This window comes from Ammodytes marinus, assembly GCF_949987685.1.
Source record: "Ammodytes marinus genome assembly, chromosome: 3".
NCBI lineage: Eukaryota > Metazoa > Chordata > Actinopteri > Uranoscopiformes > Ammodytidae > Ammodytes > Ammodytes marinus.
The window spans coordinates 34071381-34096793 of NC_137232.1; the positions used below are offsets into that span (position 1 = coordinate 34071381).

Below are 25413 nucleotides of genomic sequence, written 5' to 3' on the forward strand. Positions count from 1 at the left end.
TTTATTCCCAAAATAAAACATTTATAATACAAACAAGAAAAAAGTCACCATCAATACACCCCCCCCCCCCCCCACCTCCCTGCCCAAACATACCATTATGCAAAACATGGTGTTGGGAAGTTAATTCAGATAATTTCAAATACACAACCCATATGATTACATATACTGTATGTACATACACCAGAAATACTTATATACGGGGCTTCCCCCCCCCCCCCCCGGGCCGGGCCCAGCAGCAGACCCGGGTTCGATTCCCGTCTGCAGTCGTTCTCTGCATGTCACTCCCCTCTCTGCCCCATTTCACCTCTGTCTCTTCATACTGTCAAATAAAGCATGAAAAATGCCCAAAAATATCACAAAAAAAAGAAAGAGAAATACTTGTATACATCATGTAATAAAGCAGACACTCTTATCTAAAGGGACCAACAACTGAAGGTAGGCTGTTAGTTTTAAGGGTCTTGCCTACGGAGCATCACAATATGTATCCAGCCTTGACCGGGAATTGATCCCTGGTTTCCTGTACCTTAGTCATTGGTGTTACCTACTGAGTTATCCTGCTGATCTCGTCCCCTGCGTTCCAAATCATATACTATATATATATATATACTATATATATAGTATATATTTCTTTTACTAAACTACATGCTGCAGATGTCCGTAAAAGTACGTAGTCTGCATGCAGTATGCTTACAAATGGGACATACTAATACTCGCTGTGCAGTGGATTGTGGGTCAGAACATCCCAAAAAAGATTAAAAGCAATAATAATATGCAACCGGATGTAGAAGGACATCAGGGTATTTTCGGGAAACTGCATTTGACATCATGTGTTGGACGTCCTAAAATAAATCTACCGGACTAGATAACAGGAACGTATGGGTATTGGGTCACTATCTGCTCTGGTCCACTGTCACACAGACCTTCACTGGTAATATCTTCAGAGGGAGTTTATCGTCCCAATTGGCGAAGTATGGAAACATCCTCTCAGTGAAAGTGTGTGTGAAGGTGTGTATGTGTGTGTTAGTATCAGGATCAGAGAACGACAGCTTTCCTCCGTTCCAGTCCAGATTCACTCTGATCTTCTGGAACTTCTTCTGCATTTTAAAAACAGTGGAAACAGCTGGTGGTGACCGTGCTGAGTATTTACCTCCACAGAACCTTATTCTCCAGAATCCGTAAACTATTTCTCCCTTCCTGTTAGCAGACTCTTCTAACACACCCAGTTCCCAGCGTGTATTGTCTCCAACCTGGACGTCCCAGCTGTGAGTCCCCGAGTTAAAACCCTCAGAGCTCAGGACAGACCAGTTATAATCAAACCTCTCTGGATTATCAGGAAGCGGCTGTTCCTCTTCTCCTTCTCTCACACTGGTCAAACCGATGAGATCTTCAGACAGGATGAGATCTGGATCAGCAGTGTTTGGGTCCAGAACCAGAGGAGTGTAGGAGACCATGTCCTTCATCATGTTCCAGATGTTGAAGGTCAGGTTGCCCAGGTGTTTGGCCTCGTCTATCAGAGCTCCTGAGGGAAGCTTTGGAACTAGCGGCTTGGGGCACTGCTGGACTCTGTCCACTGCAGCCTTGTAGTTAAGCAGGAATGAGACGTCTTCAGCTTTCAGCTGCTCCTCTGTGGCTCTGACTGTGTCGGAAAGAGCTGCTATCCCTCTGCTCAGAGCCTCCATCTTCTCCTTCATCATCTGATTATTCTGCTCCTCTTCCTCCCTCAGTGCAGCCATCCTGGCCAACTCTTCCTCTTCTAGAAACTGGTGAAGCTTCTTAAACTGATCCTTGATCTGTGTCTCTGTGCGTCGGGCCTGGACCTTTATGTGTTCTGCTGTTATTTGAGACTTCACTTCAACTTGTTCAAAACGCCCTAACCTCCTCTTTAAGGGCTTCAGAGATTTCTGAAGTTCCTTCTTGTGTTGTCGTGCAGCTTCATCGATGGATTTGAATCTGTGGTTGGCGTGTGTTTCTGAGTGTTGACAGATCAGACAAACCGGCTGCTGATGGTCCAGACAGAAGAGTTTGAGTTCCTCAGAGTGCAGACTGCAGAGATCCTCTGAAGCTCTCTGATCTCTCTCCAGTAAGATGAGATCCTCCTCTGATCTGGAAGCCATTTTGTTTCAGAGTGCAGCTGAAAACACAGCAGACAGAAAGTACAGTCAGTCATGGCTCCCCTCCCTCCTCTACTAGTAGTTGAGTTTGCTATTAACATTTGGGGGAAATTTGTAAAACCAAATATCTTTGGAAAGGTTATTGTATGAGGAACCGAAAATCAATGTTGGCATTTAACCAGATGTCTATCTAGCAGCCATCTTTGAATGTATGATACAAATCTTTATTTTGAGGAACAGCTGATTATAGTAAGAAAAACAACCTCACCATGCACTAAAGGGTTGATGTTGTACAATGTTGTGGCTTTGTAACTACCACCATTGGATTCCATGACTCCAAACATGTAGATTTAGCAGTTGTTGTTTCAGCTTATTTGGAAGCCGAGATATTACAAAACATATGTTTTATGGCGGCCATTTTGTAAATTCCAATATGGCCGCCACTTAGACATCTGGGTAAATGTCAACATTGATTGTCTGGTTCCTTAACAATACCTTTTCCAAACATATGTAGCTTTACAAATCCCCCCAAATTCCCATGAAAGTTAAAATCAAAACATGGTTACCGGACTGACTTATCTGAGGCCATGTCCACGAACACTGATATTAAAAATATTTTTGATATTTGTTTGCAAAAATATTCCTGTTCACACAACAGTGTTTAAGATAATCTCTCTGTACACGACAACGCAAGAGAGTTTGAAAACGCTGCAGTAATCATGCCAAGCCAATAGGTGGCGATAATGCGTCACGTAAAACACCATAGAATAACATGGTGAGCATGAGGCCCATTGAGCGTCTTTCTGAGGGAGGTTAGAGCATGCTCAGTAGATGTAAACAACAATGGACGACAGCATTTCCCAAAACCTCAAGTGTTCCTGTCCCTACGAATACAGAAATACAGACATTTCATGAATCGGTTAACAGCCGCTGACCTGTCTGTGACCCTAGCATTGTGGGAGACATAGCCGTGTGCATTCTAAACTAAACACTAAACGCTTATAGTTTAACAAACTCTTACAGAGCTCCCTGCTTAATTCAACCTTGACTTGATTGGCAGACAGACTCAATATTTTATACAGGTTTATGGCTATGTTTGCAAGCCTGAGAAATGTATGGTTATGAGTCGCAAGGAGTCATTTGCACTAGAAATAAACTGCAATACCTGTCTGTGTTCTCAAGGGAATTTCCTGTTTTACTAGCCTAATAGGCCGATTCGCCCAACGGCAAATATGTGGTTGAACTACTGCACCCATATCATCCCATGAATCACCTTTTTAAACAATACAGCAGCTCAATAGTCGCAAAACTCCAGTCTATGTTGTACCTAAACGATGGTTAAGATAAAGGCAGAAAAGCATCCTTTCCTACTTTGAAAAAGCTGAAATTGTCAACGTGTACGATGCTGTGAAGTTTATTTTTGTGTTTTTAAAGTCACTAGAGTCTCTCTTGTGGCTACGCTAGTGGTGTGAACATGACCTGAGATTAACTCTGAATCCTGTTTTTAGTCAAACTCACCTTCAGTGTGTGGAGTGTCAGCAGCTTGAAGCAGCCTGTGTGTGTGTGTGTGTGTGTGTGTGTGTGTGTGTGTGTGTGTGTGTGTGTGTGTGTGTGTGTGTGTGTGTGTGTGTGTGTGTGTGTGTGTGTGTGTGTGTGTGTGTGTGTGTGTGTGTGTGTGTGTGTGTGTGTGTGTGTGTGTGTGTGTGTGTGTGTGTGTGTGTGTGTGTGTGTGTGTGTGTGTGTCTGTCTGTGAACTCACTCAGAGGAAGTTGTTAGTTTGGTCTGAAGGTGAATCTGATCGTCTGCTGTTCAGTCCGTGTATCTCTGTAATGAGGAAGGTAAACAAACTATTTCCTGGTTTGTCTCAGGTGAGTCAGGTGATGGGTGGAGCTCCTCCTCAGCTTCGTGTGTGTGTATTCAGGGCCGCCCCTCTCAATACACATAACTCAGACTAAATTGGCCAGAGGCAGTTTTGAGTGTGTTTGATTCCAAAGTCCTGACTCATTATAATTAGACTGGTATTGTGCAGCAGGCCGTAGCAACACAAACTCTTATGTTCAACAGCAGATTAATATTGTATATCTTATTGTACTGATAAATCCAATAGAAATAGGTTATGCATTGTTGCTTTTTGATGAATCAAGTACATACAACAGGTTTGGCTTAAAGAATGTCCCATTTTAATTTAACAAAATTAAAAATTAAATCTTAATGTTTCTCAGTAAGTCAAATATGCAGCCCAGTAGAGTTTGTTGCTGTATAATTATGATTATAAACTTGGGCCTTATTTAACTTATTTATGGCATCATGACAGGACAGAGCATCATACAATCAAATAGTATTGTAGATGTCTTTTTATTGAGACAATATTGTCGCCTAGATCCTTTTCTTCCACAGTGGCACTACTACACCTTTACATCAAACAAACATCATCAACACAGAGAATTTACTGAGAAGGCTTTTAATAATTCCTACTGTAGAGATTCCAGCATTCACACTAATAATGAGACAGGAGGAGGACAGTAGACTATAGACAAAGAAGATAAATCCAGATAATTTTCCTTTTAAAACATAAACACCAGAAAAGTAATCATCATCATCTCAGATTTATTTACATATTTAATTCATGTTTATTTCCAAAATAAAACATTTATAATGCAAACAAGAAAAAAGTCACCATCAGTACACCCCCCCCCCCAAAAAAAAAGAAAGAGAAATACTTGTATACATCATGTAATAAATCAGACTCTCTTATCTAAAGGGACCAACAACTGAAGGTAGGCTGTTAGTTTTAAGGGTCTTGTCTACAGAGCATCACAATATGTATCCGGCCTTGACCGGGAATTGATCGGGAATTGATCCCTGGTTTCCTGTACCTTAGTCATTATATATATATATATATATATATATTATATATATATATATATATATATATATATATATATATATATATATATATATATATATATATATATATATATATATATATATATATATATATATAATGACTAAGGTACAGGAAACCAGGGATCAATTCCCGATCAATTCCCGGTATATATATATATTAGTGGTGGGCCGTTATCGGCGATAACGTGCTGCGTTAACGCAAAACTCTTATCGGCGATAAAAAAAATGTCGCCGTTAATCTCTTATTCCACCTCCTGTTCGGCTCAGGGGAGATACTAATAGCCGGGGGCCGTTGTTGACACTTGAGGAGCCTTTATTCTCTCACACACCCGCCGCTCTCTCTCTCCATCACTTGCCCACGACACAATCGGGTATTGGAACGCAGGGTGGGTGTGTGTGGACACCGGTCGCCACGTGACTATAAGTTTCCAAGTTTTAAACACTTCTATCTCTTCAACGTCAACGTCACCGTACCCGAATCCTAAATATCCCCATAGCAGACGCTATATTTCATCGGGGGGGAAACTTTGTTTTGCGCCACAGTTCGGCCGTAATGCTGCTGCACACACACACACACAGACACAGACACAGGCGCACACACACACGCTGCATGACAGAGACGAGGGGCGCTACCAAAAAGACGAGAGGAGCGGTTGGAGCAGTTGGTGCGTTTAGAGCAGTGGTGTCAAACATACGGCCCGCGGGCCGGATGATTTAATATGGCCCGCGACTTGTAGAGCACACATTTATGAGCATTTCAAAAAAAAAAGTAAGTCTCTAGAGACACATGCGTGCACATTTATTTACATAAAATCGCAATCGCAGTCATTTGTGCAGTTGTGTAAAATGTTTCACTAAGGAAAATTACAGAAAAAGTAACGCACAGTGACTTTGATGAGTAACTTTAATCTGATTACTGGTTTGGAGATAGTAACGCGTTAGATTACTTGTTACTGAAAAAAGAGGTCCGATGCCGGTAACGCGTTACTAAGTAACATCTTGTTGAACATTATTTATTTTCATCACCAATTATCATAGTAGAACAGCTTCCTCAAGCAGTTTGTGATGCATGTTGGAAACAGGAGATGAGCCCCTGGTCTGATGCGCCACCTGGCTTGAGAAACACGTTCTCAAAGACTTACTTTGAGTCATTATTTAGGAGCACACACATATTATGAATGAATTCAAATGAGCCATTTTAATCTAGATTAATCTAGATTAATTCCAAAATTAATCTAGATTAATCTAGATTAAAAAAATTAATCTATGCCCACCTCTAATATATATATATATATATATATATATATATATATACATATATATATATCTCATGTTTTGGACGTCCTAAAATAAATCTACCGGACTAGATAACAGGAACGTATGGGTATTGGGTCACTATCTGATCTGGTCCACTGTCACACTGACCTTCACTGGTAATATCTTCAGAGGGAGTTTATCGTCCCAATTGGCGAAGTATGGAAACATCCTCTCAGTGAAAGTGTGTGTGAAGGTGTGTATGTGTGTGTTAGTATCAGCATCAGAGAACGACAGCTTTCCTCCGTTCCAGTCCAGATTCACTCTGATCTTCTGGAACTTCTTCTGCATTTTAAAAACAGTGGAAACAGCTGGTGGTGACCGTGCTGAGTATTTACCTCCACAGAACCTTATTCTCCAGAATCCTGAAACTATTTCTCCCTTCCTGTTAGCAGACTCTTCTAACACACCCAGTTCCCAGCGTGTATTGTCTCCAACCTGGACGTCCCAGCTGTGAGTCCCTGAGTTAAAGCCCTCAGAGCTCAGGACAGACCAGTTATAATCAAACCTCTCTGGATTATCAGGACGCTGCGGTTTCTTTCTTCCATCTACCGTACTGGTCAAACCGATGAGATCTTCAGACAGGATGAGTTCTGGATCAGCAGTGTTTGGGTCCAGAACCAGAGGAGTGTAGGAGACCATGTCCTTCATCATGTTCCAGATGTTGAAGGTCAGGTTGCCCAGGTGTTTGGCCTCGTCTATCAGAGCTCCTGAGGGCAGCTTTGGAACTAGCGGCTTGGGGCACTGCTGGACTCTGTCCACTGCAGCCTTGTAGTTGAGCAGGAATGAGACATCTTCAGCTTTCAGCTGCTCCTCTGTGGCTCTGACTGTGTCTGAAAGAGCTGCTATCCCTCTGCTCAGAACCTCCATCTTCTCCTTCATCATCTGATTATTCTGCTCCTCTTCCTCCCTCAGTGCAGTCATCCTGGCCTCCTCTTCCTCTTCTAGAAACTGGTGAAGCTTCTTAAACTGATCCTGAATCCGTGTCTCTGTGCGTCGGGCCTGGAACTTTATGTGTTTTGCTGTCATTTGAGACTTCACTTCAACTTGTTCAAAACGCCCTAACCTCCTCTTTAAGGGCTTCAGAGATTTCTGAAGTTCCTTCTTATGTTGTCGTGCAGCTTCATCGATGGGTTTGAATCTGTGGTTGGTGTGTGTTTCTGAGTGTTGACAGATCAGACAAACTGGCTGCTGATGGTCCAGACAGAAGAGTTCGAGTTTCTCAGAGTGCAGACTGCAGAGAACCTCTGAAGCTCTCTGATCTCTCTCCGGTAAGATGAGATCCTCCTCTGATCTGGAAGCCATTTTGTTTCAGAGTGCAGCTGAAAACACAGCAGACAGAAAGTACAGTCAGTCATGGCTCCCCTCCCTCCTCTACTAGTAGTTGTGTTTGCTATTAACATTTGGGGGAAATTTGTAAAACCAAATATCTTTGGAAAGGTTATTGTATGAGGAACCGAAAATCAATGTTGGCATTTAACCAGATGTCTATCTAGCAGCCATCTTGGAATTTATGATGTAAATCTTTGTTTTGAGGAACAGCTGATTATAGTAAGAAAAACAACCTCACCATGCACTAAAGGGTTGATGTTGTAAAATGGTGTGGCTTTTGACTCCGAAAATGTAGATTCAGCAGCTGTTGTTCCAGCTTTTTTGGAAGCCAAGATATTACAAAACAGCCACTGACCTGACTGTGACCCTAGCATTGTGGGAGACATAGCCGTGTCCACCTTGACATGATATGCAGACCGACACAATGCCTACATCTCAGAAGAATCTATGTATGTCATCATCATCATCTCCAACCGCTTATCCCGAGTCAGGTCGCGGGGGCAGCAGCTTGAGCTTCTCTTTTCCGGGCCACATCAACCAGCACTTACTGGGGGATCCCGAGGCGTTCCCAGGCCAATATGGAGACATAATCTCTCCACCTAGTCCTGGGTCTTCCTCCTTCCAGCTGGACACTCCTGGAACACCTTCCTAGGGAGGCGCCCCGGGGGCATCCTCACCAGATGCCCGAACCACCTCAACTGGCTTCTCACCCTATCTCTAAGGGAGACGCCAGCCACCCTCCTGAGAAAGCCCATTTTGGCCGCTTGTACCCTCAATCTAGTTCTTTGGGTCATACAGAGATTGGATGGCCCCGAGAAGAGACCCCTCACCCCCGCAGCACCCCCCACAGTATCTCCCAGGGAACCCGGTCATACGCCTTCTCCAAATCCACAAAACACATAGAATGGCTGAACTCCCAAGCCCCCTATAGGATCTTTGTGAGAGTGAAAAGCTGGTCCGTTGTTCCACGGCCAGGACGGAATCTGCATTGTTCCTCTTCAATCCGAGGTTCGACTAATCTATATATGATTATATTTTATACAGGTTTATGGCGTTGTTGCCTTAGAAATGTATTGTTATGACTCTCAAGGAGTCATTTGCACGTTAAGTAAACGGCATTACCTGTCTGTGTGCTCCAAGGAACTCTTCCCTGTTTTACTAGCCTAATAGGCATATTTGTTGTTTTATTTTGGCGAGCCTGAATAAGAAACATTTTTGAGAAGTTGCTCATTAACCCAGGGTATTCTGGGATGATGGGCGGAGAGTTTTTTGTTTTATTTTTAGCCCGAGCCGCTTCGCTCTACCGCAAACATGTGGTTCAACTACTGCACCCATATCATCCCATGAATCAACAATTTCAAACAATACAGCAACTCAATAGTCGCACAACTCCAGTCTATTTTGTCGTTAAACTATAGTAAAGATCAAGGCAGAAAAGCATCCTTTCCTAATTTGAAACGGATGAAAATGTCAACGTGTACGATGCTGTGAACAGTTTATTTTTGTGTTTTCAAAGTCACTAGAATGTCTCTTCTGGCTACGCTAGTGGTGAAGACATTACCTGAGATTAACTCTGAATCCTGTTTTTAGTAAAACTCACCTTCAGTGTGTGGAGTGTCAGCAGGTTGAAGCAGCCTGTGTGTGTGTGTGTGTGTGTGTGTGTGTGTGTGTGTGTGTGTGTGTGTGTGTGTGTGTGTGTGTGTGTGTGTGTGTGTGTGTGTGTGTGTGTGTGTGTGTGTGTGTGTGTGTGTGTGTGTGTGTGTGTGTGTGTGTGTGTGTGTGTGTGTGTGTGTGTGTGTGTGTGTGTGTGTGTGTGTGTGTGTGTGTGTGTGTGAACTCACTCAGAGGAAGTTGTTAGTTTGGTCTGAAGGTGAATCTGATCGTCTGCTGTTCAGTCCGTGTATCTCTGTAGTGAGGAAGGTAAACAGACTGTTTCCTGGTTTGTCTCAGGTGAGTCAGGTGATGGGTGGAGCTCCTCCTCAGCTTCGTGTGTGTGTATTCAGGGCCGCCCCTCTCAATACACATAACTCAGACTAAATTGGCCAGAGGCAGTTTTGAGTGTGTTTGATTCCAAAGTCCTGACTCATTATAATTAGACTGGTATTGTGCAGCAGGCCGTCACAACACAAACTCTTGTGTTCAACAGCAGATTAATATTGTATATCTTATTGTAATAATAAGTCCAATAGAAATAGGTTATGCATTGTTGCTTTTTGATTAATCAAGTACATACAACAACAGGTTGGCTTAAAGAATGTCCCATTTTAATTTAACAAAATTAAAAATTAAATCGTAATGTTTCTCAGTAAGTCAAATATGCAGCCCAGTAGAGTTTGTTGCTGTATAATTATGATTATAAACTTGGGCCTTATTTAACTTATTTATGGCATCAAGGCAAGACAGAGCATCATACAATCAAAAAGTATTGTAGATGTGTTTTTATTGAGACAATATTGTCGCTTAGATAATTTTTTTCACAGTGGCACTACTACACCTTTACATCAAACAAATATAACCAACACAGATAATTTACTGAGAAGGCTTTTAATAATTCCTACTGTAGAGATTCCAGCATTCACACTAATAATGAGACAGCAGGAGGACAGTAGACTATAGACAAAGAAGATAAATCCAGATAATTTTCCCTTTAAAACATAAACACCAGAAAAGTAATCATCATCATCTCAGATTTATTTACATAATTCATATTTATTCCCAAAATAAAACATTTATAATACAAACAAGAAAAAAGTCACCATCAGTACACCCCACCCCCCCCACCTCCCCCTCCTCCCTGCCCAAACATACCATTATGCAAAACATGGTGTTGGGAAGTTAATTCAGATAATTTCAAATACACAACCCATATGATTACATATATACTGTATGTACATACACCAGAAATACTTATATACAGGGCGCCCTTAGCTCAGTTGGTAGGGCGCCCCCCCCCCCCCCCCCCGGGCCGGGCCCAGCAGCAGACCCGGGTTCGATTCCCGTCTGCAGTCGTTCTCTGCATGTCACTCCCCTCTCTGCCCCATTTCAACTCTGTCTCTTCATACTGTCAAATAAAGCATGAAAAATGCCCAAAAATATCACAAAAAAAAAAGAAAGATAAATACTTGTATACATCATGTAATAAAGCAGACTCTCTTATCTAAAGGGACCAACAACTGGAGCTAGGCTGTTAGTTTTAAGGGTCTTGCCTACAGAGCATCACAATATGTATCCGGCCTTGACCGGGAATTGATCCCTGGTTTCCTGTACCTTAGTCATTGGTGTTACCTACTGAGTTATCCTGCTGATCTCGTCCCCTGCGTTCCAAATCATATACTATATATATATATATAGTGTATATATATATATATATATATATAGTATATATTTCTTTTACTAAACTACATGCTGCAGATGTCCGTAAAAGTACGTAGTCTGCATGCAGTATGCTTACAAATGGAACATACTAATACTCGCTGTGCAGTGGATTGTGGGTCAGAACATCCCAAAAAAGATTAAAAACAATAATAATATGCAACCGGATGTAGAAGGACATCAGGGTATTTTCGGGAAACTGCATTTGACATCATGTGTTGGACGTCCTAAAATAAATCTACCGGACTAGATAACAGGAACGTATAGGTATTTGTTCACTATCTGATCTGGTCCACTGTCACACTGACCTTCACTGGTAATATATTCAGAAGGTGTTTATCGTCCCAATTGGCGAAGTATGGAAACATCCTCTCAGTGAAAGTGTGTGTGAAGGTGCGTATGTGTGTGTTAGTATCAGGATCAGAGAACGACAGCTTTCCTCCGTTCCAGTCCAGATTCACTCTGATCTTCTGGAACTTCTTCTGCATTTTAAAAACAGTGGAAACAGCTGGTGGTGACCGTGCTGAGTATTTACCTCCACAGAACCTTATTCTCCAGAATCCATAAACTATTTCTCCCTTCCTGTTAGCAGACTCTTCTAACACACCCAGTTCCCAGCGTGTATTGTCTCCAACCTGGACGTCCCAGCTGTGATTCCCTGAGTTAAAGCCCTCAGAGCTCAGGACAGACCAGTTATAATCAAACCTCTCTGGATTATCAGGACGCTGCGGTTTCTTTCTTCCATCTACCGTACTGGTCAAACCGATGAGATCTTCAGACAGGATGAGTTCTGGATCAGCAGTGTTTGGGTCCAGAACCAGAGGAGTGTAGGAGACCATGTCCTTCATCATGTTCCAGATGTTGAAGGTCAGGTTGCCCAGGTGTTTGGCCTCGTCTATCAGAGCTCCTGAGAGCAGTTGTGGATCTTCCAGCAGGGGGTAATGCTGGACTCTGTCCACTGCAGCCTTGTAGTTGAGCAGGAATGAGACGTCTTCAGCTTCCAGCTGCTCCCCTGTGGCTCTGACTGTGTCTGAAAGAGCTGCTATCCCTCTGCTCAGAGCCTCCATCTTCTCCTTCATCATCTGACTCTTCTGCTCCTCTTCCTCCCACAGTGCAGCCAACCTGGCCTCCTCTTCCTCTTCTAGAAACTGGTGAAGCTTCTTAAACTGATCCTGAATCCGTGTCTCTGTGCGTCAGGCCTGGAACTTTATGTGTTTTGCTGTTATTTGAGACTTCCCCTGAACTTGTTTAAAACGCTTTCTCCTCCTCTTTAAGTGCTTCAGAGATTTCTGAAGTTCCTTCTTGTGTTGTCGTGCAGCTTCATCGATGGGTTTGAATCTGTGGTTGGCGTGTGTTTCTGAGTGTTGACAGATCAGACAAACTGGCTGCTGATGGTCCAGACAGAAGAGTTTGAGTTCCTCAGAGTGCAGACTGCAGAGAGCCTCTGAAGCTCTCTGATCTCTCTCCAGTGAGATGAGATCCTCCTCTGATCTGGAAGCCATTTTGTTTCAGAGTGCAGCTGAAAACACAGCAGACAGAAAGTATAGTCAGTCATGGCTACCCTCCCTCCTCTACTAGTCAGGTTTGCTATTAACTTGAGTTTATGCTGTTGTAAATTCCAATACAACCGCCACATAGACATCTGGCCAAATGCCAACATTGATGTCATGATTCCTCAAACAATACAATTTTCAAGAATATATACAATTACAAATCCCCACAAATGACCGCAGAAGTTAAAATCAAAACATAGAAACTGACTGGTCAGGTTTGCTATTAACCTTCCTGGGAATTTTTGCAGGATTCGTAAAACTATATCATTATAGAAAGGGTTTTGTATGAGGAAAAAAGAACAAGTTAAAACTATACAATATTAAAACAACACAACAATTAAAATCACATGGAGTCATTTAAACCAGATGACATAAGAGACAAATAGGTATATTGGTCTGTTAGTCCTGAATCTTGTCTTTAAGAATCTTTGACCTGATGGTAGCAGTGGGTGGTTTGGGTCGTTGAGGATTAACTGGGATTTTCATAAGGACCTAGAGTGATGTGCCAGCAATTGTACTAGACACTTTGACCATTTCCTAACTTTGGGTTGTGGTTTGAAGTTTTTTGTCGTACCCATATGGAGGATTATGTATTTTATTGGGATGATATAAACAAAAATGATTTTTGAGGAACACCTGGAATAAGAAATTTTAACTTTTCATTATCAAGATATTGCAAGAAAATAACCTCACCGGATCATTCTGGACCCTCTCCTGCAGTAAAGGGTTAATGTTCAGTGTATCTGGGGCACACCCAGAATCTCTCCTCTGGCTACGCTAGTGGTGTGAACATGGCCTGAGATTAACTCTGAATCCTGTTTATAGTCAAACTCACTCAGTGTGTGGAGTGTCAGCAGGTTGAAGCAGCGTGTGTGTGTGTGTGTGTGTGTGTGTGTGTGTGTGTGTGTGTGTGTGTGTGTGTGTGTGTGTGTGTGTGTGTGTGTGTGTGTGTGTGTGTGTGTGTGTGAACTCACTCAGAGGAAGTTGTTAGTTTGGTCTGAAGGTGAATCTGATCGTCTGCTCTTCAGTCCGTGTGTCTCTGTAGTTAGGAAGGATATCAAACTGTTTCCTGGTTTGTCTCGGGTTACGGGGTGGAGCTCCTCCCCTGCTTCATGCAAACTGTGTGTGTGTGTGTGTGTGTGTGTGTGTGTGTTTGATTTCAAAGTCCTGACTCATTGTTGGATATGTAGACTGATATTGTGCAGCAGGATGTCGCAACACAAATGTTTGTGTTCCACACATGATAAAGATTGTTGATTATTGTGTACTAATAATAACAATAGGTTATACATGCTAGCGTTTTGATGGATCAAGCACATACAATAACAGGTTGTATAATATTATAAATGGCTTATAGAATGTCCCATGTGATTTAAAAAAATATATATATATTAATGTTTCTCAGTAATTCAAATATGCAGTTCAGTAGAGTTTGTTGCTGTGATAATAATTCAGATTATTTGAGGATTTGAGGGACTGAAGTGTAGCAGAATCTAGAGCCTGGTAGGGGAGAACGGGGTTATATGTAACACGGGTTGGTTGTCACAATCGTTATATCTCGACAACAGAAGGTGCTGTCATTGAAATTTTGGTATGGAAATATACCAAATTATTTAAAATGGCATCATCCACCACTGCCTCAAGTCTTTCCACAATATCAAGTGATAGTGTGAGGTGTTAGAATTAACAAAAAAATAACAAGAGAAAGTTGTCAAGTTCGAGCTTGTATTTTCAAAGCTGTTGTTTTATTTAAAAGATATCACTGCAAAGGCGAGAGATGTTTACACATTGGGGTTGAGTAAAAGGTATCCCCTTACATTTACATATTTGATTTATATCAGATCTACATGTCTCTGATTGGTTGTTAATAGTGTCAGTAAGAGCCGTGGTTTTAAACGTAGCTCCCCATAGGCTGCCAGACTTGTCAAAGCCTCGTGGCATCCCAGATCCTTTTCTTTATCCAATAGAATCAAACCTTTTCTTCTGTCATATGCGGAAGGATCATAGCTATTTATGTCTTGCTCTTCTCCTCAAGCTACGTGTGTCATGTGTTCTATTTTGTATCTAAACTTCTTACAGGTTGGTCAGATGATCAGGATTTATCAACCATTCCATTGTGTCAAGCAGCTACACACCTCTCTCTGTGCTGGGAGAATTATCTATCTCAAAAGTTGGCTAAGGTCAAGGGAATCGACATGACTCCAACCATGAGACAGGATGTGAGATACATTAATGAAAAATATTTAATTTTTAATTTTTTTAAGAGTAATATAACATTTGATCTACACAGCGCTTCTCAAGGTAGGGTAGCAATAAAACAGAAACATAACAAAATATTCAAAGTCAAGCATGCACACATTTTATGTATGTGTCTTAATTTTATTTAAGAAAGCTAAGAGTAAAAAAAAAAAAAAAAAAGTTTACAGTGTAGCCCTGTTTGTTGTGTTGAAAATGTCCAGAAGTCACCCCAAAAAAGTGCCAAAGAAATTCACCCCAAAAAAACTCCACCAAAAAAAATAGTGTGAAAAACCACGCAAGAATATAACAACCATACACTAACCACGCAACAAAGCACTGATAGTAAGTGACAGGTTACACTGGACCAACACTAGAGAGACAGTAGGTCTGGTAACGTGTCTTGTGTCACCCAAAAAACGCCACCAAAAGAAGTGTCAAAAAAAAATTCCAAAGGGCACAAAAAAAAAACCCAATTGGACTGCCACTGGATCCACCACTGCCTCAAGTCTTTCCACAATATTAAGTAATGAGGTGAAGATGTATTTAGTTATTTATTCTATAGTACTTCTTCTTCTTGGTCTTCCAACAGGTGCATTTCCCCAGGACGCCCACTACATATAAAAACGCACAAGTGTGTCCATTCTGTGCTACTGTGCCCCGTACCTATGTAGATATAAAAGCCTAGTCCTACGGTGTAAAAAGAAAAGTGATTATGTGCTAATTCAAACATTCTTGACCAATATTATATTCCATTTCTACCAAGTCTGATCTGAAAAATATCTTTAAATTCCACACAATAGATCTTTAAGTATTGTCACAGACCAACACTGTCTTGGAGAAATTATGTTTTTATTCTTTCAGCAGTAAATATTCTGTAATACAGTAGAAACATGATGAAAAATAAACGATAAAAAAGCGCTACATCATTGTTGTTTTTTTATTTTGCAGAAGTGAATATGCTTTGAGTTCTTTTACATTTTTTTCCCTTTTTTGAAGCGCTATATGTATAATAACCTTAATGAGAATAACTGCTAAATGTTTTGTCTACTGGCTGGTAGCAACTAAAGCATAATTAATGTTTGTAAAGTTAGAATTAGTAAGTCACAAAAGTTGGCTAAGGTCAAGGGAATCAACATGACACCAACCATGAGACAGGATGTGAAATACATAACAAAACATAATAATAATGATATAACATTTGATCTATACAGCACTTCTCAAGGTTCTCAAAGACACTTGACAATAAAACCAGTACACAGGCAATACACAAATTAACACAAAGTGTAGCAATAAACTGACACAAACCAAACAAAAGCAAAGACAAGCATATATCCAATCCAATAGTTTTAAACTTCAACAGACACCCGCCTTCAAGTGAGTTAACGTTTGTCAATTGAGCGATTCCAGACCTTCTGTACAAATGAAATGAAGTACGATGGTCTGGTAGGACCAGGGTAAATGAAGTACGATGGTCTGGTAGGACCAGGCTAAATGAAGTACGATGGTCTGGTAGGACCAGGCTAAATGAAGTACGATGGTCTGGTAGGACCAGGCTAAATGAAGTACGATGGTCTGGTAGGACCAGGCTAAATGAAGTACGATGGTCTGGTAGGACCAGGCTAAATGAAGTACGATGGTCTGGTAGGACCAGGCTAAATGAAGTACGATGGTCTGGTAGGACCAGGCTAAATGAAGTACGATGGTCTGGTAGGACCAGGCTAAATGAAGTACGATGGTCTGGTAGGATCAGGCTAGAAAATGAATGTGTGCTGAACCGCACTACTCTGCTATCCAGCTGATCTCATAGTGTTTAACTGCTCTGGTCCACTGTCACACTGACCTTCACTGGTAATATCTTCAGAGAGAGTTCATCATAACAATCCCAAGTGTTAAAGTATGGAAACATCCTCTCAGTGAAAGTGTGTGTGAAGGTGTGTATGTGTTTGTTAGTATCAGGATCAGAGAACGAGAGTGTTCCTCCGTTCCAGTCCAGATTCACTCTGATCCTCTGGAACTTCTTCTGCACTTGGAAAAAAGTGTCTGAATCTGGTGGTGATACTGCTGAATAATCAGCTCCAATGAACCTTATTCTCCATAATCCAGACTTCCTGAATCTCTTCCTATCAGCAGACTCTGCCAACACACCCAGAGCCCAGTCTGAATTGTCTCCAACCTGGACGTCCCAGCTGTGAGTCCCTGAGTTAAAGCCCTCAGAGCCCAGGACAGAGCAGTCCAAAGCCATCCTCTCTGGATTATCAGGAAGCTGCTGTTCTTCTTCTGCACATCTGAAACTGGTCAGATCTTCAGACAGGATGAGTCTTGGAGCAGCAGTGTTTGGGTCCAGAACCAGAGGAGTGTAGGAGACCATGTCCTTCATCTTGTTCCAGATGTTGAAGGTCAGGTTGCCCAGGTGTTTGGCCTCGTCTATCAGAGCTCCTGAGAGCAGCTTTGGAACTAGCGGCATGGGGAACTGCTGGACTCTGTCCACTGCAGCCTTGTAGTTGAGCAGGAATGAGACGTCTTCAGCTTTCAGCTGCTCCTCTGTGGCTCTGACTGTGTCTGAAAGAGCTGCTATCTCTCTGCTCAGAGCCTCCATCTTCTCCTCCTCTTCCTCCCTCAGTACAGCCATCCTGGCCTCCTCTTCCTCTTCTAGAAACTGGTGAAGCTTCTTAAACTGGTCCTTGATCTGTGTCTCTGTGTGTTGGGCCTGGAACTTTATGTGTTCTGCTGTTTGTTCAAACTTCTCTTTATCTTCGTCTAACAACTCTAACCATCTCTTTAAGGGCTTCAGAGTTTCCTGAAGTTTCCTCTTGTGTTGTCGTGCAGCTTCATCGATGGGTTTGAATCTGTGGTTGGCGTGTGTTTCTGAGTGTTGACAGATCAGACAAACTGGCTGCTGATGGTCCAGACAGAAGAGTTTGAGTTTCTCAGAGTGCAGACTGCAGAGAGCCTCTGAAGCTCTCTGATCTCTCTCCAGTAAGAAGGCCTCACACAGGTTCTTTAAGGCCAGGTTACGAGGAGGTGTGAACTCTGATCTGCTCTTACACACTGGACACTCCTGAGTTGGTTTCTCTCTAAACCATGTCTCCAGACAGACTCTACAGAAGCTGTGGCTACACGACAGAAGAACAGGATCTCTGAAGACGTCATGACAGACCGGACAGCAGAGATCCTTCTCTGATCTGGAAGCCATTTTGTTTCAGAGTGCAGCTGAAAACACAGCAGACAGAAAGTACAGTCAGTCATGGCTCCCCTCCCTCCTCTACTAGTCCGGCTTGCTATTAACTTTGTTCAAATTAACTTTTGTGGGAATTTATATATGAACACAATAAATACAGTATACAGTATATATATATATACACACAGTATCATTTGAGGGGTGCCAAATCCTAATCTCGCCTAGGGCCCCCAAATAGTTTTGAGCCGGCACTGTCCAGCAGAGTGAAGCACTTACCCCTGGCACACATCCTGCTCTACTGCACGTCTGTGTCTGACTTTTTGTCACCAAACATGTAATCACATTACAGCGGCCACACATCCAACCTCGCCGGTCTCTCTGCTTTAACTGATAGAGAAATACTCTGCTAACTGTCTTATTGACTTGATACTGGCAGCTTTCGCTGTAGTTTCACAAGTGTCCCTTTCAAAATAAAACTTCCAACAAGAAAAATGTGTCAAAAAGAAAAAGGCAGTAAGGCGCACGGATTACTGTCGAGACTCAATATTAGACTCAATATAAATCATATGCATCATAAAATGACATGAAACAACTTCGTATTAATGGGAATTATCTATGAAAACTCTAAGTAGAAAGACAGGGCTCTTAGAAGCAGCAGCAGCAGTTGAGACGTTCCATGTGTTGCCAAAAAACTGCGAGAAAGAGGCAGCAGTAACGGAAGGCGACTCGCTCCAGATGTAGAAGCAGGATGTGTGTTTCAGGTGTTAGCCTGTACCAACATGTCAGTGTGTTTCAGGTGTTAGCCTGTACCAACATGTCAGTGCAGCATCCAGAACGATGACGATTTCCAGACCGTGAAGTAATAGAGTGATGATGGTTATTATTATGATGTAAGGAGTTTATAAAAGACATATACTTAATCTGAGATCAAGATATTGCAAGAAAACAACTTCACTGGATAATTCTGGACCCACTCGTGCAGTAAAGGGTTAATGTTCAGTGTTTCTGAGGCAAACCCAGAATCTCTTTGTTGGCTACGCAAGTGGTGTGTGTGAACTCACTCAGAGGAAGTTGTTAGTTTGGTCTGCAGGCGAATCTGATCGTCTGCTGTTCAGTCCGTGTGTCTCTGTAGTGAGGAAGGAAATGAAACTGTTTCCTGGTTTGTCTCGGGTTACGGGGTGGAGCGCCTCCCCCTGCTTCATGCAAACTGTGTGTGTGTGTGTGTGTGTGTGTGTGTGTGTGTGTGTGTGTGTGTGTGTGTGTGTGTGTGTGTGTGTGTGTGTGTGTGTGTGTGTGTGTGTGTGTGTGTGTGTGTGTGTGTGTGTGTGTGTGTGAACTCACTCAGGCTGTGTCTTGATTCAGAGACCACGCACTTGGTAGGACGCAGTCTCGCGGTCTATGAAGGCTATAGCCTATGAAGGCCGATTTTAAGGCCGGTTTTAAGGCCAACGAGCCTTGTTAAACGAGACGGTCTCCGCAGGTCTCCGTTTACGAGCATTTCCGGTTTACGTAACAAGCCGTTACCTTGCGTGACGACTCGCCGCTCCTGTGCTGCCTAGCAACCCTGATTGCTGCCAACGGAGACAGCCCTGTCAGCGGAGGAAAAAAGAAAAATAAGTTGTCTACCAGACGAAAAGAAAAAAAAGTACAAGAAAAAAAGAAAGGAAGATAAAAGTTAAGAAGATGGAGCAACACGTTGCTGTTTTGTTATTTTTTATTTTATTTTATGCCATCTCTGAAAAAAACGCAATGAATCTTGGGATATGTTGGGCCACGAAGGATACATCTGATGCAGCCTTCAAAACTGCTTCAAAACCGTGAAACGAAGGCTGCATTTCACGACCGCATATGAGGAGCCTTGCAAGGAGCCTTGCAAATGGGACAGCCTTTGCGCGCCGCTATGACGCAATCGGTCTTCAAATGCAGCCTACGAGGCCGGTTCCAAGACCGCAACCCCTGAATCAAGACACAGCCACAGAGGAAGTTGTTAGTTTGGTGATCATCTGCGATAGTGTGCTGCCTGCTGTCGCAACACAAACGTTTATGTTCAACAGCAGTTAGAAAGTATTGTATATCTTGTAATAATCTACTTTTTACTTTCTATTCTATTGTATACATTACTTAGTATTTAGAATTGACTTAATGTAAATAGTGTTTAGGTTATGTTTATCTTATTCTACTATATATATATATTTCGTTTATCATTCCTATTGCACTGTGGGACAGAGATAAACCCCATTTTGATTCTGATGTATGTCTTGAATATATCAGAACTGAATTAAAAACGTTGACTATGACTTGACTTGAAGTACAATCAAACCATCAAGTTGTTCAGTTTCTCATGTAAGTGACTGCAGTGTCAGCATTAGTAAAACCCCGCACAACTGTGGTATAAAAAATGCCTTCCCTGTTGAGTTTCACTTCCTCTTTCACACTATGTTTCTACTTGCCTGACTTAAAGCTCACCACCTCTGACTCAAAGACAAACTGTGAGTGACACTTCCCCTACACACACACACACACACACACACACACACACACACACACACACACACACACACACACACACACACACACACACACACACACACACACACACACACACACACACACACACACACAAAGAAGCTGTGAGTGAACACGACGGGTAATTATGGCAACAAGTGAAACTAAAGTAGCGTTTATAGTAGCGTTCAGAGACACTGAACCCTAAACTGCTCCCGATAGTTAGCTTGCACCTTGCGTGGTAGCTGCTGCTGCTATCGGTGTATGTATGTGTGTGTGAATGGTAACATGTCTCCCTTGAAAAAGAGTCTCCGGTCTCAATGGGATTTACCTGTATAAATAAAGATTTAAAAAATGTAAATGCATTTTAAAAAAGGCATCATGACAAACGGGGCTGTGGAACATTTCAGGAAAGTTCAGAGAGAGTCATGCTGGTTATCATTGCTAACAATAGTGATGGGGGTTCAAATGATGCATTACAGATGAAATAGGCATCTTTTTGGGTGCACTCGTGGTGTAGTGGTTAGATTGGTGGTTAGACTGTTCCCATTCCCACGTTACCATTCACACACACATTCATACACCGATAGCAGCAGGCTAACTATCGACATTCACACCAGGCAAGGTGGGTGAAGTGTCTTGCCTAAGGACACAACAACACAAGTGGCAGGGCGGGAATCGAACCGCCAACCCTTCGATCATTGGCCGACCCGCTCTACCACCTGAGCCACAGTCGCCCCATTTCAAATGTATCTTTCAGCTTTTTTTTTATCAGTTTCCACACACACTCAGGCTTCCAGGGCAACGTGCAGAAAAGTCTCGAACTTTTGAGAAACTAACACGTAAAAACATCTCTTTTTCCCAGTGGAGAAATGGGAGGAGAAAGAAAGGATTTATTTTTACCAGAGAACCTCCATCTCTATTCTGCCTCAAGGCAAGAATAACCTAAGCAGCTTTATCCTTCACCTCTCTCTCTCACACACACACACACACACACACACACAGACATGCATGCACACACACACACACTCACTCACTTACATACATACACACACACACACACACACACACACACAGCCATGCACATACACACACACAGCCATGCACATGCACACACACACATACACAGACTCATTTACATGTACACATATAGACTCACACACATACTCTCACACTCACTCACTTACATACATACACACCAAAAAAACATGCACACACAGTAACACACACACACACACACACACACACACACACACACACACACACACACACACACACACACACACACACTAAGGATTATGCGTCCGTGGAGAGATCAACCTCTGTCAGCACCAGGAAATTAATCTATTGATTATTCCTCCTTTAATATTCTCTTCTGCATTTTGTCTTTCTGTCCAAAGTGTGTGTGTGTGTGTGTGTGTGTGTGTGTGTGTGCTTTCTAATTACCATCCAGGCTGGCTCTCAAAGGAGAGATGAGAGAGAGAGAGAGAGAGAGAGAGACGGGGAGGCAGTGGTGTGAATAGAACAGGATGTATCTTTGACTCAGCTGATCCGCAGATACTGTTTAGTGGAAGGAAGACAAGCGGTCGAGTAGACAGACAGATTAAAAGGGAATCAGATACAACTGTCCCTGTGCGTGTGTGTGTGTGTGTGTGTGTGTGTGTGTGTGTGTGCTACACTCTCACCTCCCTGTCTGTCTCCCTTACTTCCATTTTTCTATCACAGAAATGTACAATTTAAGTCTCTGTAATGTTGTGTTTTTTCCCTATATCTACATTATATATTCTCTATGTACGTCTCATCCAGTGATAACGTAGCCTGGCACCGCCCGCCCACCTACTTCCGCTGAATTTTCGTTTCACTTAGACATTTACATTGATAGTCAATAGGCGTTATAATTGATTTGCCTCGGGTGTACTGTGGAGTGGGTAAGACTGTTTTAGTAGCAGGCTAATTGTACCCCAATCCCGTGCGCTAGCCTATAGCACAAGCAAACTCTGCAACTAGAAGGACTGAATGAAATGTGTTGAAAACTGTCTCCAATGATAAAGAACACTCAGGTTAACTTGGGAATCAGGCCCTATGTCCAAACTTCCAAACTACCCCTTTAATTTATTTTTAATTTCATTTAACTTGTATTTATCCTCAAGAGATCAATTGAGTGGTGGGTGACCCTCATTTCCAATGATGTCGAGTCAGTAGTAGTAGTCAGTCTGGGTGGGTGTGCGGTATATTAGTGGGTTTTCTCCAGCCAGATTTCTGCCAGTCCAATCAGCGAAAAGAAGGAGTGGCTCCCTCCTTCTATGCCATGTGTTAACATAATTTAATTTGCCTTAATTGTATACTATTGTAATGCTGCAAACAATTCACGCTTTCTGCTGTGAACTTTGTCCTAGTCAACTTAACAGCCCCAAAGACTTTGGGCTAACTTGCTCATTCTCACAAGAGAGGTACTGTGAATGGCCTTGGGAGAAAAAGGAGCACACACTCCCTCCACATTCTTTCTTTTTTTTTTACCTTTATTTATACAGGTAAATCCCATTGAGACCGAAGACTCTTTTTACAAGGGAGACCTGTTTTCCTTTCCCACGTTACCATTCACACACACATTCATACACCGATAGCAGCAGGCTAACTATCGACATTGGACATTGTACAAAGAATAACATCTTCTGATATGAGTTAACCTTGGACACACAGGACCAAATGTGTGGCACATACACATATTTGAAGACATAAATGCTCTGCTTTTCTGTTCAGGCCTTTGGAGTAGTAGTAGTAGTAGATGTTTTTATTTTCGGTCCATGACCACAAGACACGAAGAAGGTAAACAACTTTCCTTAAAAGCATCAATGGCCGAACAAGGGTATAGGACGAAGCCGAGGCTTATTATGCCTTATCACCCTCTTTACATACTGCTATAAAATATACAATGTATCACAAAAATAAAATATAACATAACACAATACAATACAACATAACACAATCAATACAATATAATACAATTCAACACAATATACTATAATATAATATAACATAATACAATACAATGCAATATAATATAATATAATATAATATAATATAACATAACATAACATAACACAATACAACATAACACAAACATAATACAATCAATACAATATAATACAATTCAACACAATATACTATAATATAACATAATACAATACAATGCAATATAATATAATACAATATAATATTTGAAAAAAAAGAAATAAAAGCAATGGCCTAAATATATAAAACAATGCAACTTATAGTTTAGTCGTAGTTAAGTTATTATAATGAATTACACAGTTATAGTTTAATTATACTTATACATTACTATATACTTTCCATACATTCCAATTCATGTATGCTTAACAATGTAAGACTTGTGATGCAAATGATTGAGCACCCTTGTATTCTGTTGCAAGTGAAAAACCTCACCTGCTTTGAAGACTGCCTGACTCAGAGTGTTTATTAAGATACTTGGTTTTAATTAATAAGATATAAGAATTCCTGTAACGCCATGTTCCACATAACCATATTTGGTCATAAAACACATATGTTATCTATATTTGGAGTGTTGGAGTAGTGTTGGGTTGTTCTCTGTGTGTTCAGAGAGCTGCCAGTCTGCCAGGTGTTTCCCTCAGGTGTTCTGCTAATTATCAAGCTCTGACTCACTGCTGTCAGCTACACTGTGTGTGTGTGTGTGTGTGTGTGTGTGTGTGTGTGTGTGTGTGTGTGTGTGTGTGTGTGTGTGTGTGTGTGTGTGTGTGTGTGTGTGTGTGTGTGTGTGTGTGTGTGTGTGTGTGTGTGTGTGTGTGTGTGTGTGTGTGTGTGTGTGTGTAAACATGTTAGAAATCGGTTCATCCTAGCCTGAGAAAAGGCAGAAACAGTGTTTTATGGTCTCACTGTGAGACCATAAAACACTCTCAAAAATGTAGGGTTAGGATTAACAGGACAGCTGGGCCAAGGGAAGACTGAGGGAAGACTGAGGGAAGAAAAACCTTGTTCATTATATTTTAATAGCGATTTTATAACGATAGAACGCCGGTTCCGTATGGGGGAAGTATTCCTTTAAGGGTCACTGCAGTTTCAGAGGAGGGGGATTTGTTTACATTCACAGAGCCTGCAGTTAGTTTACAAAACATATTTTTCTCTACATGTAATTAATATTGAATAATTATATTATCATAAATCGAAACTAAATTATTTTGAGGAACCTGGAACCAAACGTTAAGACTTGAACAAGTGTCCCTGGGCAAAGAGACACTGAACCCTAAATGTCTCCTGATAGTTAGCTTGCACCCTGCGTGGTAGCTGCTGCTGCTATCGGTGTATGAATGAATGAATGTGTGAATGGGTGAATGTGTACAAAACAATGTAAAGCGCTTTGAGTCTGTGGAAAACTGTGTCTGTATGTTCTCTAAAACCATCGATCAATAGTGTTGAAGAATTATTTTCAGATAGTGATGCTGCGATGCCCCTAACAGCTGTTTGTCCACTAACAATATCACGGCTATGTCTCTCCCTCTTTTTCTTTCCCTCTCTCCTTCCCTCTCTCTCACTCTTTGCCTCTCTCTCTCTCTCTCTCTTTCTACCCCTCCCTCTCTCGCTTTCTCTCTCCGTCTATCTCGCCCCCTCCCTCTCTTTCTCTCTCTCTCCTTCCCACTCTCTCGCTCCCTCCCTGTCTTTCTCTCTCTCTCCTTCCCACTCTCTCCCTCTCTCTCGCTCCCTCCCTCTCTTTCTCTCTCTCGCTCCCTCCCTCTCTTTCTCTCTCTCTCCTTCCCACTCTCTCCCTCTCTCTCCCTCTCTCTCTCTCTTTCTCCCCCTCCCTATCTCGCTTTCTCTCTCTCCCTCTCTCTCGCTCCCTCCCTCTCTCTCTCTCTCCTTCCCACTCTCT

General features: G+C 42.0%; 2 protein-coding genes and 1 pseudogene across 3 annotated transcripts in view; 1 reads left to right on the forward strand and 2 right to left on the reverse strand.

The window, feature by feature from the left end:
- LOC307271260 (leucine-rich repeat and fibronectin type III domain-containing protein 1-like protein) overlaps nt 1-25413 on the forward strand; it is a gene marked incomplete at both ends in the record, with an annotated part of 96068 nt that overhangs the window by 54777 nt on the left and 15878 nt on the right. The gene's annotated exons all lie outside the window — the stretch shown is intronic.
- Nucleotides 260-9565, reverse strand: LOC307271262 (uncharacterized protein). The gene is made up of 4 exons (XM_080053672.1): nt 9506-9565; nt 6415-7654; nt 4540-4608; nt 260-2103 (listed from the first exon to the last, which is right to left on the reverse strand). The coding sequence occupies exons 2-4, from the start codon at nt 7635-7637 to the stop codon at nt 891-893; spliced, it is 2505 nt and encodes an 834-aa protein (XP_079909798.1). The 5' UTR covers nt 7638-7654; nt 9506-9565; the 3' UTR covers nt 260-890.
- Nucleotides 10682-19128, reverse strand: LOC307271263 (E3 ubiquitin-protein ligase TRIM7-like; annotated as a pseudogene). Its single transcript, XR_013845632.1, has 3 exons — nt 19067-19128; nt 16643-18037; nt 10682-12522 (listed from the first exon to the last, which is right to left on the reverse strand). The product of XR_013845632.1 is annotated as an E3 ubiquitin-protein ligase TRIM7-like (transcript).